This window comes from Rhinolophus ferrumequinum, chromosome 28 (assembly GCF_004115265.2).
Source record: "Rhinolophus ferrumequinum isolate MPI-CBG mRhiFer1 chromosome 28, mRhiFer1_v1.p, whole genome shotgun sequence".
Taxonomy (NCBI): domain Eukaryota; kingdom Metazoa; phylum Chordata; class Mammalia; order Chiroptera; family Rhinolophidae; genus Rhinolophus; species Rhinolophus ferrumequinum.
The window spans coordinates 15,887,921-15,903,574 of NC_046311.1; the positions used below are offsets into that span (position 1 = coordinate 15,887,921).

The 15,654-nt window shown below is 44.1% G+C and overlaps 1 protein-coding gene across 5 annotated transcripts in view; it reads left to right on the top strand.

Annotated features, from left to right (window-relative positions):
* GABRA5 (gamma-aminobutyric acid type A receptor subunit alpha5) overlaps positions 1 to 7,378 on the top strand; it is a 65,948-nt gene extending 58,570 nt beyond the window's left edge. For all 5 annotated transcript variants that reach the window (XM_033099918.1, XM_033099915.1, XM_033099917.1 and 2 more), the window contains 2 exons: positions 2,199 to 2,410; positions 6,132 to 7,378. In XM_033099918.1, the coding sequence (XP_032955809.1) occupies positions 2,199 to 2,410; positions 6,132 to 6,434 (515 nt within the window). In that variant the 3' untranslated portion in view covers positions 6,435 to 7,378. The remainder of the gene's footprint in view (positions 1 to 2,198; positions 2,411 to 6,131) is intronic.
* Positions 7,379 to 15,654: the final 8,276 nt, after the last annotated feature.

The window sequence follows — 15,654 nt, forward strand, 5'->3', positions numbered from 1 at the left end:
TTTTTGAGGTTTGAAATTGTCAGCAATTCTTCTTATGTGAGATTTTGCTACAGTATTTTCACAGGCCTCACAAAGTCCTATTTTGTATATCGGGCAATTTTCTTTGCAATGTGCGTTCCACTCTAAAATTAACCCGCAAGGGGCAGCGTTACATGTGATATGATCATAATCAATTATATATAAGATGTATTGTCACATATGTGTGCATATTCACACACATGGTACACGTGTGTAGGTGACATACATATACCTATAAGTCCTTGACAAGAATCTGGAACAATGTCATTTGGTGTCACTGAGACATAAATTAGGCGTAGCTCGGCAGGTACCCTGGCTCAGCGGGCATACCGAGCACCTGACTTTCCCCGTGATGCTGTTTCCTCAAATTCCAGTAGTGACACTGAAGGCAGTTTTGCAGGTCAGTCGTGGCAACAGGTGGTGACATCTTTCTCAACTGCAAAGCACAGCTCCTGTCTCAGCTCTTCCTACTGCACTTTCTAAAGAAGAAAACCGCAACCTGCATTTTGTATGTGACCATCTCTCTCCGGCCTCACCTGATTTAGCTTCAGACGGTGTGGATTTCCCCAGCTCTCCACGGGAATAGCCGTGGGCGGGCAGAGGGAAAACCTAGTGTAGAGAACACTGCATGTGACAGTCAGTTTCCTCTTGGAAATTCTCAATGCCCAGTGGGAGGTCAAGGACCCAAGAAGACGCAGGAAGCCTGTTCAAGGTCAGATACACATTTCCTCCCGGCACAAGGATTAACCGGCCTAAGAAAAATCAGCGATGCCTACTGATTTGTCATGAAGCGTAGTTTTGTGCATGGTACCACGTTCAGTGAGTACCTTTGGAGGATGACACTGGGTGAAAACGAAGCTGCTGTGACCACCATTGATGTCACTCTTTTGGTGCTGTGCTGGTTCCTTAGGGCTGCAGTAGCAGAGCCTCGTGCAGCGGGTGGGAGGCTTAACAACAGAAGTGAACCATCTCACAGCTCTGTAGGCAGCAAGTCCGCCTTCAGGTCAGCAGGGCTGGTTCTGTCATGGGGCTGTGAGAGAGGGGTCCGCGCCAGGCCTCTGCCCCTCTTGTGGTAGCCCCATGTCCCATCTCCACCTGGTCTTCTCCCGTGTGGGTGACTGTGCCACTATTTATACTGGATCAGGGCCTGTCCTAACGACCTCGTTGGAACTTCTGTACAGACTGTGTTTCCAGGTAAGGTCACATTTTGAGGTTCTGGAGGTTAGGACTTCAATGTATGCCTTTGGGGGAGACACAGTCCAAACCCTAGCCGGTGTGCTGCTGCCTCGTGCAGAGGAAACCATGGTGAGAAGACAGGCACGGAGCGTGGGCTGGAAGGGGCCTCCAGTCCTGGGCCGGACGTGGCTTCTCATTTGCCAGCTGGCGAATTTGGGTCCATTGCTAACTATTTTAAGTCTTTAGGCTTTTCCCCTGCGAACTGAGGTAATGACACTCATGCAGAACGAAGCTTAGGTCGTGGTCTGGCATTCAGTAGGTGCCCTGTAGGTGGCCTTACTACCTACCAGTCCTACACCAACGTCCCCCTCCGAGGTCCGGCTTGCTGTGTGGTCCCTGCGGGTTTCCCAGCAGCCGAGGCTGATGGTCACAGGCTCCCAGACACGGTGCATTGGTGGCCCTCAGGCTCCGGAAGCCCACAGGGTGGCTTAGTGCACGTGACAGCAGTCTGTGTCATCACTGCCTCGAGCCCACGACTTGTAACATAAACCTTTGTGAAGCCCTTCACTGGGCACCGTGAGTGTACCTGCCTTGTCTCACTTGGATGTCACCCCAGAGCCTGGAAGAAACACCACTGCTGTGTATGCCTTCGTTGAGTGCCAGCTGTTGGCTGCGCTCGGCCAGGCCACAGGGACACACTTAGGATGTGTGTACCATACAGACCCCAATCTCTGCCCTCCTCAATTTATATTGCAGAGAAAAGAGACAATCCACCAGACAACTAAAATGAGCAATGTTTTAAATGCTACAGATATGTCACATGTTATGGGGACTGCAGAGAGGGAGGGAGGTCTGGGCTGGGGACAAAGTGACTGGTGCCTTTCCTGTCCTTGTCTGTGGTGCTCGGGGTGTCCTGTGGGGTCTGGGAGCCCGCACTGATCCCTGTCTCTGCTCTCCCCACTCCTACCCCTGCATCCCCCCTTTGCCCCCACCACCACCACCAGGGGTGACCACGGTGCTCACCATGACGACCCTCAGCATCAGTGCCCGGAACTCCCTGCCCAAAGTGGCCTACGCCACGGCCATGGACTGGTTCATTGCCGTGTGCTACGCGTTCGTGTTCTCTGCACTCATCGAATTTGCCGCCGTCAACTACTTCACAAAGCGAGGCTGGGCCTGGGACGGCAAGAAAGCCTTGGAGGCCGCCAAGGTCAAGGTACTGACGTCGTTTCCTCCGTGCTCCGTCCTGCAGGTTCTCTGTAGGGGAAAATGTGCCCGACTCTGTGTCCACAGAGAGGCACCGTGTTTGTCTTCCCTCCCTCCCAGCCTCCACCCTCCCTCCTACCCTCCCTCCCTCCCACATCCCCTCCCTCCTTCCGGTGAAGCGTCCCCTCCCTCATGTTCAGGGTCCTCACAGAGGCTTGCTCGCAGCAGGTCCAATTGCACCTGTGCTTTGAGGCACTGGCAAGATAGAAGCCAATGGCAGGAACTTGTTTATGCTCAGGCCTGTGGTCTTGTCCCCAGAAGCTCCTGTGCGTCCATTTTTCAGTTGTGCATCCATTGTCCTTCCCGCTCTGTGCCACATGGCTGTGCGGTGTGTCTTCCCAAGGTGGCTGTGAGGTCGTGCAGAGAGCACGTGACAGGGTGGGAGCAGCACAGCCCTGAGCAGGTCATCTGGCTCACTTGCCTGCCCGGCCCACAGGAGCGATGGTGCAAAGCATTACTCTCTTCAAAGCAATAATCATCAAGTATTTAGAGGGTGGTGGGTGCCTGAATCTAAGGAATATTCGATGGAAAAGATTACACAGCATTGTAGCCTGAGCCATGTCCCAGGGGAGCTGAGAATAACACACATGGGACAGAAAATAGAGCAGCATGGCCAATGGGACAACGTCACGCCTGAAGCAAATAAGCAAACCCTCTGCTGTGAGAGAAGAGCAGATTTTCATGGTAGATCCAAAAGTAAACTTAATCTGTCCTATGAGAATTCAGCTGGGAGGGAGCCTGAGAAGGCATGACACAGGACAGGACGCATATGTCCTGACCCCCAGCCAGGCCACAATCCATTAACGGCGACCCTGGCTGGCCATTTCTGCACAGGCCACTCAGCTCTGTCTCGATGGCCCTTTGCTTGCTTTCTTCATTGGACGCTGCTGTTTCCTTTGCTGTGAAAAGTCAGAGGTTCTGACGTGACCTGACGCATGTCACCCTTCCCATCTCTGAGCGCCACGAGTCCCTCCCATGCCCAGGTTTCAGTCATGGAAAACCCACTTCTGAGTCCTGCTCACTCGCCCGGTTGGAGGAAGGCCTGGCAGGACCCATCCTGAGCCCTCTCACAGACAAGGGAAGTGTGGGGTGGAAAGAGAACAGGAGTCAGCTGATCAGAGTGGATGACTTGTGGGGACCTGTGAAAACATTTGTAGAGACGGGGTGTCCTCAGCCTGTGGAGGTTCTGACCACAGCATGCGGACTTGATTGTGTGGACTGAAGGAGCCATGCAGGATGTTTGTGGGGGAGGAACAAGAATGGAGTGTGGGGTATCCCAACGCACAGCACCCTGTTGCCAGGCAGTAAATGTTTGCTAAGGGCCTGGGTCTTGGGTGACCTGGGGACAGCCATGCGTGACCTGGTGGAGCAGACTGAAGCCTGCTGCAGGAACAGGCTCGCGGACTCTGTCTGTGACTCTAGGAGGAAGATGAAACCTGGAGGTCAATGAGGGCCCCCAAATGTTGTCCCCCGGGCTCGTCATCACTGCGAGCTATCGTGTCACACTCGGCCCCACTGAGGGTACAATTTGCTGTAGATCTTAGCAGACCTGCAGGGAGAGGAAGGGATGAAGGTCACGTGGATTAAGTCTGATCCTGGACTAGCACTGATCTTCTAGAATAATCTGCATACCTCACTAAATCTCATGAAACTTCAAGAGTAAATGTCGTTCCAGAAGGCTGGGGGTCCCACCCCTTGGGGCAGAAAGGCTCCATACAGGAGATGTGTGGCAGCAGACAGGCACATCCCGTTAGACGTGCTGCTGCTTGTGAAGGAGTGTGCTCCCCTACTCGCGGACGCAGCTCCTCCTTGCAAGGACAGCGCCGGCAAGACACATTATCCACTGTTTTTCCATGTTGGCATCTCCAGAAGCAAATGCCAGAAGTTCAGAGTTTGGGGTGCAAAGTGGTTTTTGTGGGTGAGAAGCTGTGAAAGGACAGAGGAGGAAACGAGATCCGATAGAGGAAGAAGTTGAAATTGCAACAGAGGAGCTGGGGCCACGTCCCCAGAACGTCCCCAGGGTGTCCCCAGCCCTTGAACAGTGCTAAGTCCTGGGCTACTGCTTGTTCTTCAAGTGAGACCCAGGCTGTGAAGACAGATCAGTCTGCTCCTTCTCTGGTCGCACCAAGAGAAGTAGGTGCCAGGCAGCCATGTTCGCGGTTTCTTGTCGCGGACCCGCAGGCCGCCTCAGCAGATCCGAAGGCCCCCAGTGCCTGCTCTGCCCTGTGGCCCTCAGCAGTCCTCCGCATTACGTGACCTTTCTTCTCACCTGCTTCCTCTTGCTCAAGGCTCTTCCTTTCTGCTTTTTATCTTTCTCAGTTTTAATGGTTGACTTCTTTCTTTTTCTTATTTTTTTAAGTATAGTCACCAGGCTGTGCATTACATCCCCAGAATTTATTTATTTTATAATGGGACGTTTGTACCTTTTGGCCCCCTTCACCCATTTTGCCCACCTCCCAACCCCCATTTGTGACAACCACCAATCCATTCTCTGTACCTACGAGTTTGGGGGTTTTTTCTTGTTGTCTTTTTTGTTTGTTTTATTTTTTATATTCCACATATAAGTGAGATCGTACAGTGTTTTTCTTTCTCTGCCTGACTTACTTGACTTAGAATAATGCCCTCAAGGTCCATCCGTGTTGTCTCCAGTGGCAGGACCTTCTCCTTTTTGGTGGCCAAGCACTCCATTGTGTGTGTGTACCACCTTTTCTGTGTCCGTTCATCTGTGGTCGGACACCAGGCTGTTACCATATCTGGCTCTTGTAAATAATGCAGCAATGGACATGGCACGTAGGGGGGCTATGTCTTTTCCAGATAATGACTACATTTTCTTTAATTTACTCTCCTGTGTTTTCCAAATTTTATTTAATGAGACTGCATTACTTTGATAATGGAAGATAATGTTTTTCAACATTTTATTATGCAAATTTTCAAACATACTGCAATGTTTAAAGTATTTTACAGTGAAAACCTGTCTATCATTAACATTTTATTATGTATCATCACCACCTGTCATCTGTCTATCATCTGTCAATCATCTATCATCTATATCTATCTATCTATCTATCTATCTATCTATCTATCTATCTATCTATCTATCTATCTATCTTAGTTATCATCTATCACCTATCTATCATCTATCCATCCATCCATCCACCCAGCCTCAATCCATCTATCAATTCATCTTATTTTTTCATGCATTTGAAAGTAAATCTCAGAGGACAGTACATTTCCCACTAAATATTTTATCATGCAGGTCATTAACTAGAGTTCAGTATTTGTTTACTGTTTGATTCTTTCAAAGCAAAATTTACAGAGTGTGAAAAGTGCAAATACCAAGGGTAGCTTTGCTGAGTTTTGATAAGCACATTCCCCTCGGTCACGACAGAGAACATCACCAGCATTCCAGAACATTCACCATGCCACTTCCCAGGCAGTTCCCATCCCCAGTTCCCATCCCCATCTTGACCACGGTCACCCCTATTTCGGGTTTCCCACCATCACTTACTCTGCCTGTCATAGCCGTTCCCGTCCAAGGCTGGCTGTGTGGGGTCTCAGCCAGGGCTGAGCTGATGCTTTTCCCTTTTGAGATCTAACCTTTAGAACCTTTAGAAGTGAGCTGACACTTGCCTGTCAATGGGATGCCCTTACATTCTTCTTATATTTTGCAGAAAAAGGAGCGTGAACTCCTGCTAAATAAGTCAGCAAACGCTTACACTACCGGGAAGATGACCCATGCCCCCAACATGCCAAAGGAGCAGGCCCCCGCAGCAGCCTCCAATGCTCCCGCAGGCTCAGTAAGGCCCCCCGAAGAGAAGACCCCTGAAAACAAAAAGACTTACAACAGCATCAGCAAGATCGATAAAATGTCCCGAATTGTGTTTCCAGTTTTGTTCGGCACTTTCAACCTTGTTTACTGGGCAACGTATTTGAACAGGGAGCCGGTGATTAAAGGGGCCACCTCTCCGAAATGACCCGCTGTGCGCCCAGCGGCCCCGCAGAGGTGTCCTCCCGTGGAATGGAGCCCGAGGCACTGTCTTTCAGGAAATTTTTGCATGTTTAATAATATGTACAAATAATATTGCCTTGATGTTTCTACATAGAATGTCAGATGTTTCGAAGATGTCACATTGATAATAAAGCCAACAACTTTCTAGAACATCCGAAGACTATGGCTCTGGCACTCAGATGATCAATATCTCACACTGATAGTTTACAAACAAGATAAGTATATTTTTAACTGTTCCAAGTGTTACCTAACAGTGTTTTTTATACTTCAAACGTCATTTCATACAAAATTTCCCAGCAAATATTTTAGGAAACGCTCCATGATTACTACGTGACCAACTCTCGCGAGGAACAAAGATCACGAAGAGCACATTTTTCATCAAAAAGGAAACTGTGGGCATTTATGTACAAAACTAATTGCCTTTGATAATTCTGACTGTTCAGAAACTGGAGAGTCCTGCATGAGCTTACTTTAAGAAATAGAATAGGCAAATATGTATGCAGACAAATTTAATAGCAGAAACATACGGTATGTTAGATTAACAGATAAAATATTTCCCTAAGGACAAATTTAACTGCTTAAAAATCTCTTTTTGAAGAGGGAGTGGAATAAACGTATTTCTCTCCCCGCACATCCCCCCACTAACTGAACAACGACTGAGAAAGAAAAGATAACAAGTGGTGTGATGACTGTGTTCGCGTCTGTCCCGTGCACTCGTGCGTCACCGTCGGAAACCTTGATCACCTCTCGCCGCAGCCAGTGTGTAGTGTGTCAGTGGTGACAAACTGTGATCGAGTTATTTTCCATTTTATTTCCTTGTACGTACTTCACTATTGACCTCCTGCTCTGTTAGCTTTTGTAAATGAACCCTAAATGTTCATTAAAAAATAAAAAAAAATAATGAACTGATCTTGTGGAGAAATGTCATTTTTGGGGGGGAAAAATCCTATTTTGGTGGGCTTATTTCCTAAAAATGACACAAAGAGACCCATGATGAAATTGTTTGGGAGACAACCTCTTACGTGGCAGCTCACCTCGTTCCCATTCTAACTCCCCGGAGTAGCATATGGGGAGCGGTCTCATTTCACCCACGGGGAGGGTGGCGACATAAAAGCTGTGGGGCCATCCCAAGGGTCTGTCCTTGATGGAGCCCTCCCTGAGTGTGTCCCCAAGGCAGGTGTTTGCTATGGGCAGGGTGACTGCTCTGTCCTCGATCCATGCCTGCCTTTCACTGTTTGTAAACAGTGATGCAAAGCGATGCATTTGGTTTGGTGGGAGGACATACCCAGGAACCCAGTATGTATGTATGAAAGGGACACTTCCTCTGTGCCTTGCTAGGAATTACAGGAGTGGACTTCTGGCTTAGGAACAGTATGGAAATCAGGCCTGCCTGAGTTGACTATTTAATGGCGTGGTTCTTTGAAAGCCCCCCACCTCCCTGTGTTCGGTAGACAAGACACAGCCACGGCCATGGTCACACACAGGCAGACACTCAGCAGCGTCTTTCATCTTGAAGAACCATGTAAATACCCATGGCATCCATTCACGGAAAACTCCAAGTTTATCCTGAAAAACCTTTTCAGGATGCAAGGTCAGTTCTCATATTTTATCAGAGTAGCATGAGATCCACAGAACTGACATTCTTCCAAAGGACAGGTGCCCAGATGTCGGCATCCCTGCTTCATTACATGGGCAGAGATTCCACTGGCCCTGGAGGGAGAGGCCAAGAGAAAGGGTGCTTGGAAATCTTCACACAGAAGCATTTCTCTACCACAAATGGTGCTGCGTTTATGTAATACCGCGTGTGCTTTCCATAATATAGTATCACACCATGAACTTTCCCCAAACAAAGGGCAAACCCAATAGTGTTTTCACTTACTGTCTAGCTACAGTTCTCTTGGGGTTTTTACAGGTTAGCTTTGCATTGTAGTGTGGAGAACAATATCCTGTAAGTTAGGTCTAAATGAATGCATTGGAGTCCTAACAGAGAACAATGTCTGTCACATAAGGTTACAATGATTTTCTTGACAAGTGCTCAGCTTTGTTACAGAAAGCCCTGGGAGCTCCGCTGAGGGAATTCCAATGTAAAGATATGCCCCCTTGTATTTTCTTACTGCTTTTCCTAAATCCGATGAATGTTTAGTAAAAAAGTTCACATGTTGCTGCTCTCTCGGTTTTGTATTGTAGCTATTCAGTGTTTGTATTTTTAATGAACACATAATAAACAATCACCTTGGGAAAATGATGACAGGGCAAGAAATAAAATTATAAAAAAATTGTAAATTACAGTGCCCTACTTTCAGAACCATGATATTTAAATGTATCTCTTTTGACATCACCATAAATAGAAAGACAGAATATTCTAATAAGTCAGCAATCAGTATTCTCAGGAATCTACATGTCTATCTAGGGCAAGCTTAGGCTGAAGTTGCCCTAAATGCTTGTGTACAATAATTGGGTTGAAATACTTCTCCATAGCTGTCAAAGTTAAAACAGTACAGCAAACACCCCGGCTGAAGACTGACAAGGAGGTTGTCAGTCTCCTAAGCTATTTGTTGTGTTAGCACCTTAGAAATAGTTCTGTTTCCTGTGGGACAAGCCATGGGGAATGCATACGGTAAATTAAAAATTTCTATTTTACAAATAGGGATGTTGAAACCCAGAGAGGTTAACCCCTTGGCTCAAATCATGTCATACGTTAGGAGAAAACGCAGGCCAAGATTTCTGTTCTCACAGTTCCTAACTGTGGGTTCAAACACCAGGCAGTTGCTTCCAGATGGAACTTGATTTAGGACACAACTGTAACCTAAGGTGGGAAATCCTGTTTCAAGCCCTGGTTGAATGATTATATATTAAGAATGCTCTTGAGAATTCCTTTTCACTGAAAACATGACCTTTAAGTCTGTTCCTTCTTACGTAAAAATTCTGTGCTTCTATGATAGAAGGGAGTCCTCTTGATAGAATGGACTTGTCAGGGTAGCTCTCTCCAGAGAGACAGAGAGAGAGAGAGAGAGAGAGAGAGAGAGAGAGAGAGAGAGAGAGAGAGAGCAGGCGCGCGCCAGGTGGGAAGGAGCAGGGAGAGGGAGGGGGAGAGGAGAGAGACGCCCTGGATCCAAGTATTTTGATGTGATTGTTAAGTGGAAATGTCGTAATTCTTTCAGGGAAAACAGTATTTTGAATATTTAAAACTGAGCGTTAATGTCTTTCTTACAGTACTAGTAGGTCTGGGCCAGTCAATGGCATGGGCCAACACAGTGAGTGTCTGAATATGAATCAGTCTGGTCCTCGGCCATGAGCTTATTGGGCAGTGACAGGGGTGGCCGAGGAAAGGGGCCGACTTGTATCCCCAGAAAGGGTTAGGCTGTCCACTTAATTACAGAAATCCATGAATTCTGAGGTCTTCTCTTGGTGAGCACTCACATGGCACATACATGTTTTCCTCTGTGAACATATGGAAAGGTGTATCCACCTACCTCTTCCCAGGCCATCTCGTCACCAATATTCCAACATGTCCCCTCCCAGTCTCTGACCATCCTTGCAAAGCCCATGAAATAGACAGACCCGTACCTCTGGACATCTCCCCTTGTAGACACAATACAACCAGGTGCAGCGTTCAAGGCTCTGCCCACTGAAAGGATTTCCCTTCATCCCTGTCCTTCAGGGGTGACCCAGAGTGAGGTCGCAGTGTTTCTGCTGTCCGCTTTCAGCTGGTGCCTGCATTCTGTGCAGCAGTGTCTGCAAACTAGGCTGGAGTTTTTTTCCTGTTCAGCCACGAGTTCTGGGGACTTCTCCAGGAGGCCATGGCTGTGGGTGGAGAGAAAGAATGTGATGTGGCAGAGAGGGCCACTTGGAAGGGAAAGGTGATCGAGGTTTCTGTGGATTAAACTATGACCCAGTCAAAGAGTCGGCATGATAGTCTCAAGGTCCATCCACGTTGTCGCAAATGACAGTATTTAATCTTTTATATGGCTGAGTAATATTCTACTGTGTATATTCACCACCTCTTCTTTGTCTAAGCAAAATAAGTGAGAAAAAGTCCAAGAAGTATATGACTTCACTCCTATGTGGGATATAAAATTGAAATGAACAAACGAAAACTCAGACACAGACAACAGTGTGGTGGTAACCAGAGGGTAAGGGAGGAGGGGGTGGTAGAAGAATGTAAGGAGAAGGAGGGTCAAATATACGGTGACAGAAGGAGAACTGACTCTGGTGGTGAACACACAATGTGACATATAGACGATGTATTATACAATTGTACACTTGAAACCTCTGTAATTTTACTAACCACTGTCACTGCAATACATTTACTAAGAAAAGAGTTGGTATACCAGGGGTTCAGGAAAGGGTGGAAGTGGGAGGGGTGGGTGTGGCTCTCCAAGGGCACGCCAGGGCATCCTAGCGGTGATTGACGGCATCGATGTCGGTATCGTGGCCGTGATACCGGACCGTAGTGTTATAGGTTGTTACCTTTGGAGGAAACTTAGTAAAGAGCACATGGGATTTATCTGTATTATTTTTTTTTACAAATACATGGGAATCTACAATTATATAAAAATTAAAAAAAAAATTACAATGATTTTCAAAATTAGAAGAAAGGCAGAGAAAAGAAGACCAAATGAAAGTGAAATTGGTACCTCTTTTCTCCACAGCATAAGAGAAACCAGAGGATAATAACAGTTAAGAGAAAATAACTTTCACCTTGAAATTCTATACCCAGGATAACTACATTTTAAGAAAGAGAATACAGTGGAGACATCTTATAGTTAATAAAGTTTGAGGTTTTTAATGCCAAATGATCCACACTAAAGGAAAGTCTAGGAAATGGAAAAAAGATCCCGGAAGGAAGTTCGAATATGAGAGAGAAATGTGAGCAAAAATGTTGCAAACGTTGCTAAATCTAAACTCACACCAAGCAAACACACAAACACTGCCGAATGTGTGGGAAGAAAATCAAGAAAAAGTCCTGGACAACTATGGCTTGTGATATAGCAGGAAAAGAGTGCCTGATTAGTGTTACAATATCCTACGCACTTATTTTTGATGAAGTAAAGATTTTATTACTTTCAATCTTGTCAACCTCAGGGAACCTTCATTAAAATAACTGAGGGTATGTATTGAATATATTTAATTGTGGATCTGAAGTGAAAAGGATTGGGAATGAGGGTGGAAAAGAAAGCAGAAAAGAGTAAAACTAAAACATAAGAGGAGGAAGGAGACAGAAAGGGGAAAATAGAGCTAGCTCACTGATTGTTGTAGGGATTATAGGTAAATGTCATAGCAGGGCATTCAAAACAGAAAAACTGGAGAGTGAAAGGTTAAATAAGAAAAAGGAGGATTACAGGCTTTAGAACAAGTATACAAAACTCCCTGTATTCCAGAGTGAAACCCAAAAAGAACAAAGAAGACACACTACATATAGAAAATTGATATGTGGTGTGGTAGAAGTGAAGGACTTACCTCTTCTATCAAAAGGAAAATATTTTCATGGTACTAGACCTCCCAGGGGGATCACTTCGTAAAGTATTTAACGTCTAACTACAATGCTGTACACCTGAAAATAATATAGTATTGGATGTCAACTGTAAATGAAAAAAAATTTTTTAAAAGGAAAATATTTTCAAAGAAGTTCGTAAAACTGAACCCAACTCTGATACACAGAAGAAACACATGCAAAACCCAGTAATCCAAAAAAGCTAAATCTGAAGGTGTCAGCAAAGATATACCAGGCAAATCAAAATTAGAAAAAAGCAGAGTTTAAAATCCTGACATCAGGCAAAGTAGCATTCAGGCATAAAATGATTAAACATGACAAACCACAATTAAAAGTGAAGGTATAACAGAACACCTAGAAATACACCAAAAGTACATCCATCATCCATACAAAGCAGAAACTACAGGAGATGAAAGGAAACAGTGGTACAAATGCATAAATATTAGAAACTTTAACAAGCCCATATTAGGACAAAATAAGGTAAGAGGGCAAAAACTGAGTAAAAAAGGTATAGGAAAAACTAAACAGCACAGTTAGGTAGGTCTTATGGACATATACTGACATTACATACTCATCATTCATTGAGAATATACTTTCTTCTCAAACACATATGAACCAGCTGCAAAATTAATCACATATTAGGTTACTTACTAATATTAGAAAATTATGTTTATAAAGTAGAAATTTCATAAACAGCACTCTGATCATAAGTAACAAAACTAGAAATTAAAACAAAATTTAAAAAGTCTTTTCCCACTGGAAATTTAAAGTTTCTTCTATTAAATAATAGAAGGATGAAAGGGACATGCAAAAATTGACAAAATTTCTAAAAATCAAGTATATTTTAAAATACCCATAAAAATCTATGGGACTCATTTAAGGCATAGCAGAAGAAAATTCATATTTTTATCTCCTCTCATATGTTTAATACTTGTAAATAAGGTTTTAGTTGTATTTTTGGTATTTGAGGCTTAAACACTTACATCAATACAAATGAAAAAAATGAAAAAAAAAGGGAATTAAATTTCGATGCAAAAATATGGAAGTAGAACAATGAAATAAACCAAAAGAAAGCAGGTACTTACAAAGTAAGTAAAATGATGATAAAAGCAGATTTTAATTACTCAGAGCATATAAAAATAGTAGATCCATCTAAACCCTGGTGATTAATAAAATGAAACATACAAACCACTTAAGAAAGGGGGTACATAGACAAAATAAGAAATGATACTACTTATACAAAGATCAACAAGAAGAAGTCATAAGAGACTATTTAGCACACTCTTATTCAAAATTTTGAAACATAGACGAGATGGACAACTTCTTGAAGGAAATCCTGTTTAGTAAAATTGACCCCATTAAAAATAAAAGAGGGCTATTTTTTTAAAAATTAAAGTTTATTGAGGTGACAACTGTTAGTAAAGTTACACATATTTCAGGTGTATAATTCTGTAATACATTATATCTCACATTGTGTGTTCACCACCCAGAGTCAGTTCTCTTTCCATCACCATATATTAGACCATGTTTACCCTCTTCTAGAGCCCCCACGTCCCCCTTCCCCTCTGGTAACCCCTAAACTATTGTCTATGTCTGTGTTCCTTCATTTGTTTGTCTTGACCTTTTGTTGTTTTCAGTTTATATACCACATATCAGTGAAATCATATGGTTCTCTGCTTTTTCTGTCTGACTTATTTCGCTTAGCATTATAATCTCAAGATCCATCCATGTTGTCACAAATGGTGCTATTTCATTTTTTCTTACAGCCGAATAGTATTCCATTGTGTATATATACCACAACTTCTTTATCCATTCATCTACTGAAGGGCATTTTGGTTGTTTCCATGTCTTGGCCACCGTAAACAAAGCTGCAATGAACATTAGAGCGCACGTGTCTTTAAGTATTTTTCAGATTTTTTGTGTATATACCCAGGAGAGGGATTGCTGGGTTATATGGTAATTCTGTTCTTTTTTTTTTCAAAGATTTTATTGGGGAAGGGGAACAGGACTTTATTGGGGAACAGTGTGTGTACTTCTAGGACTTTTTTCCAAGTCAAGTTGTTGTCCTTTCAATCTTAGTTGTGGAGGGCGCAGCTCAGCTCCAGGTCCAGGTGCCATTGTTAGTTGCAGGGGGTGCAGCCCACCATCCCTTGTGGGAGTCCAACTGGCAACCTTGTGGTTGAGAGGACGCGCTCCAACCAACTGAGCCATCGGGAGCTCAGTGGCAGCTCAGCTCAAGATGCTGTGTTGAATCTTAGTTGCAGGGGGCAGAGCCCACCATCCCTTGTGGGACTCAAGCAGTTGAACCGGCAAACTTGTGGTTGAGAGCCCACTGGCCCATGTGGGAATCGAACCCGCAGCCTTAGGAGTTAGGAACACAGAGCTCTAACCGCCTGAGCCACTGGGCCGGCCCCAGTAGTTCTATTCATAATTTTTTGAGGAACCTCCACACTGCCTTCCATAGCAGCTGCACCAGTCTGCATTCCCACCAACAGTGTATGAGGGTTCCTTTTTCTCCACAGCCTCTCCAACACTTGTTACTATTTGTCTTGTTGATGATAGCCATTCTAACAGGGGTGAGGTCATATCTCATTGTGGTTATTTGCATTTCTCTGATGATGAGTGATGTTCAGCATTTTTTCATTTCTATTTGCCTTTTGTCTCTTTGGAGAAATGTCTCTTCAGGTCCTCTGCCCATTTTTCAATTGGGTTGTTTGGTTTTTTGCTCTTGAGTTGTATGAGTTCCTTGTATATTTTGGATATTAGCCCCTTATCGGAGGCACTGTTTTCAAAAATCTTCTCCCATTCAGTTGGTTGCCTCTTTATTTTGTTGATGGTTTCTTTTGCTGTGCAGAAGCTTTTAAGTTTGACATAGTCCCGTTCATTTATTTTAGCATTTTCTTCACTTGCTTTGGAGTCAAATTCATAAAATGCTCTTTGAACCCAAGTCCATAAGTTTAGTCCCTATGTTTTCTTCTATGCAGTTTATTGTTTCAGGTCGTATTCTTAGGTCTTTGATCCATTTTGAATTAATTTTGGTACATGGGGACAGACTAGCTGTCCAGTTTCATTCTTTTGCACGTGGCTTTCCAATTCTTCCAGCACCATTTATTGAAGAGGCTGTCTTTTCTCCATTGTATGTTTTTTGCTTCTTTGTCAAAGATTGTCTGTCCATATTTATGTGGGTTTATTTCTGGGTTCTCAATTCTATTCCATTGGTCTGTGTATTTTTCGCAAATACCATGCTGTTTTGATTATTGTTGCCCTGTAGTACAAGATAACGTCAGGGAGTGTTCCAGCATTGTTCTTTTTTCTTAGGATTGCTTTGGTTATTCGGGATCTTTTGTGGTTCCAAACAATTCTGATGATGTTTTGTTCTATTTCTTTAAAAAATGCCATTGGGATTTTGATGGGGATCGCATTAAATCTGTATATTGCTTTGGGTAAGATGGCCCTTTTAACTGTGTTGATTCTTCCACTTCATGAGCACAGAATGGCTTTCCATTTCTTTGTGTCTTCTTCAATTTCTTTTAAAAATGTCCTATAGTTTTCAGCATATAGGTCTTTCACATCCTTGGTTAAGTTTATTCTGAGGTATTTTATTCTTTTTGCTGCAATGGCAAAAGGAATTGTTTTTTTTTTATTTCTTTTTCTGAGATTTCATTGTTAGTGCTGTATCGGAATGGAATGG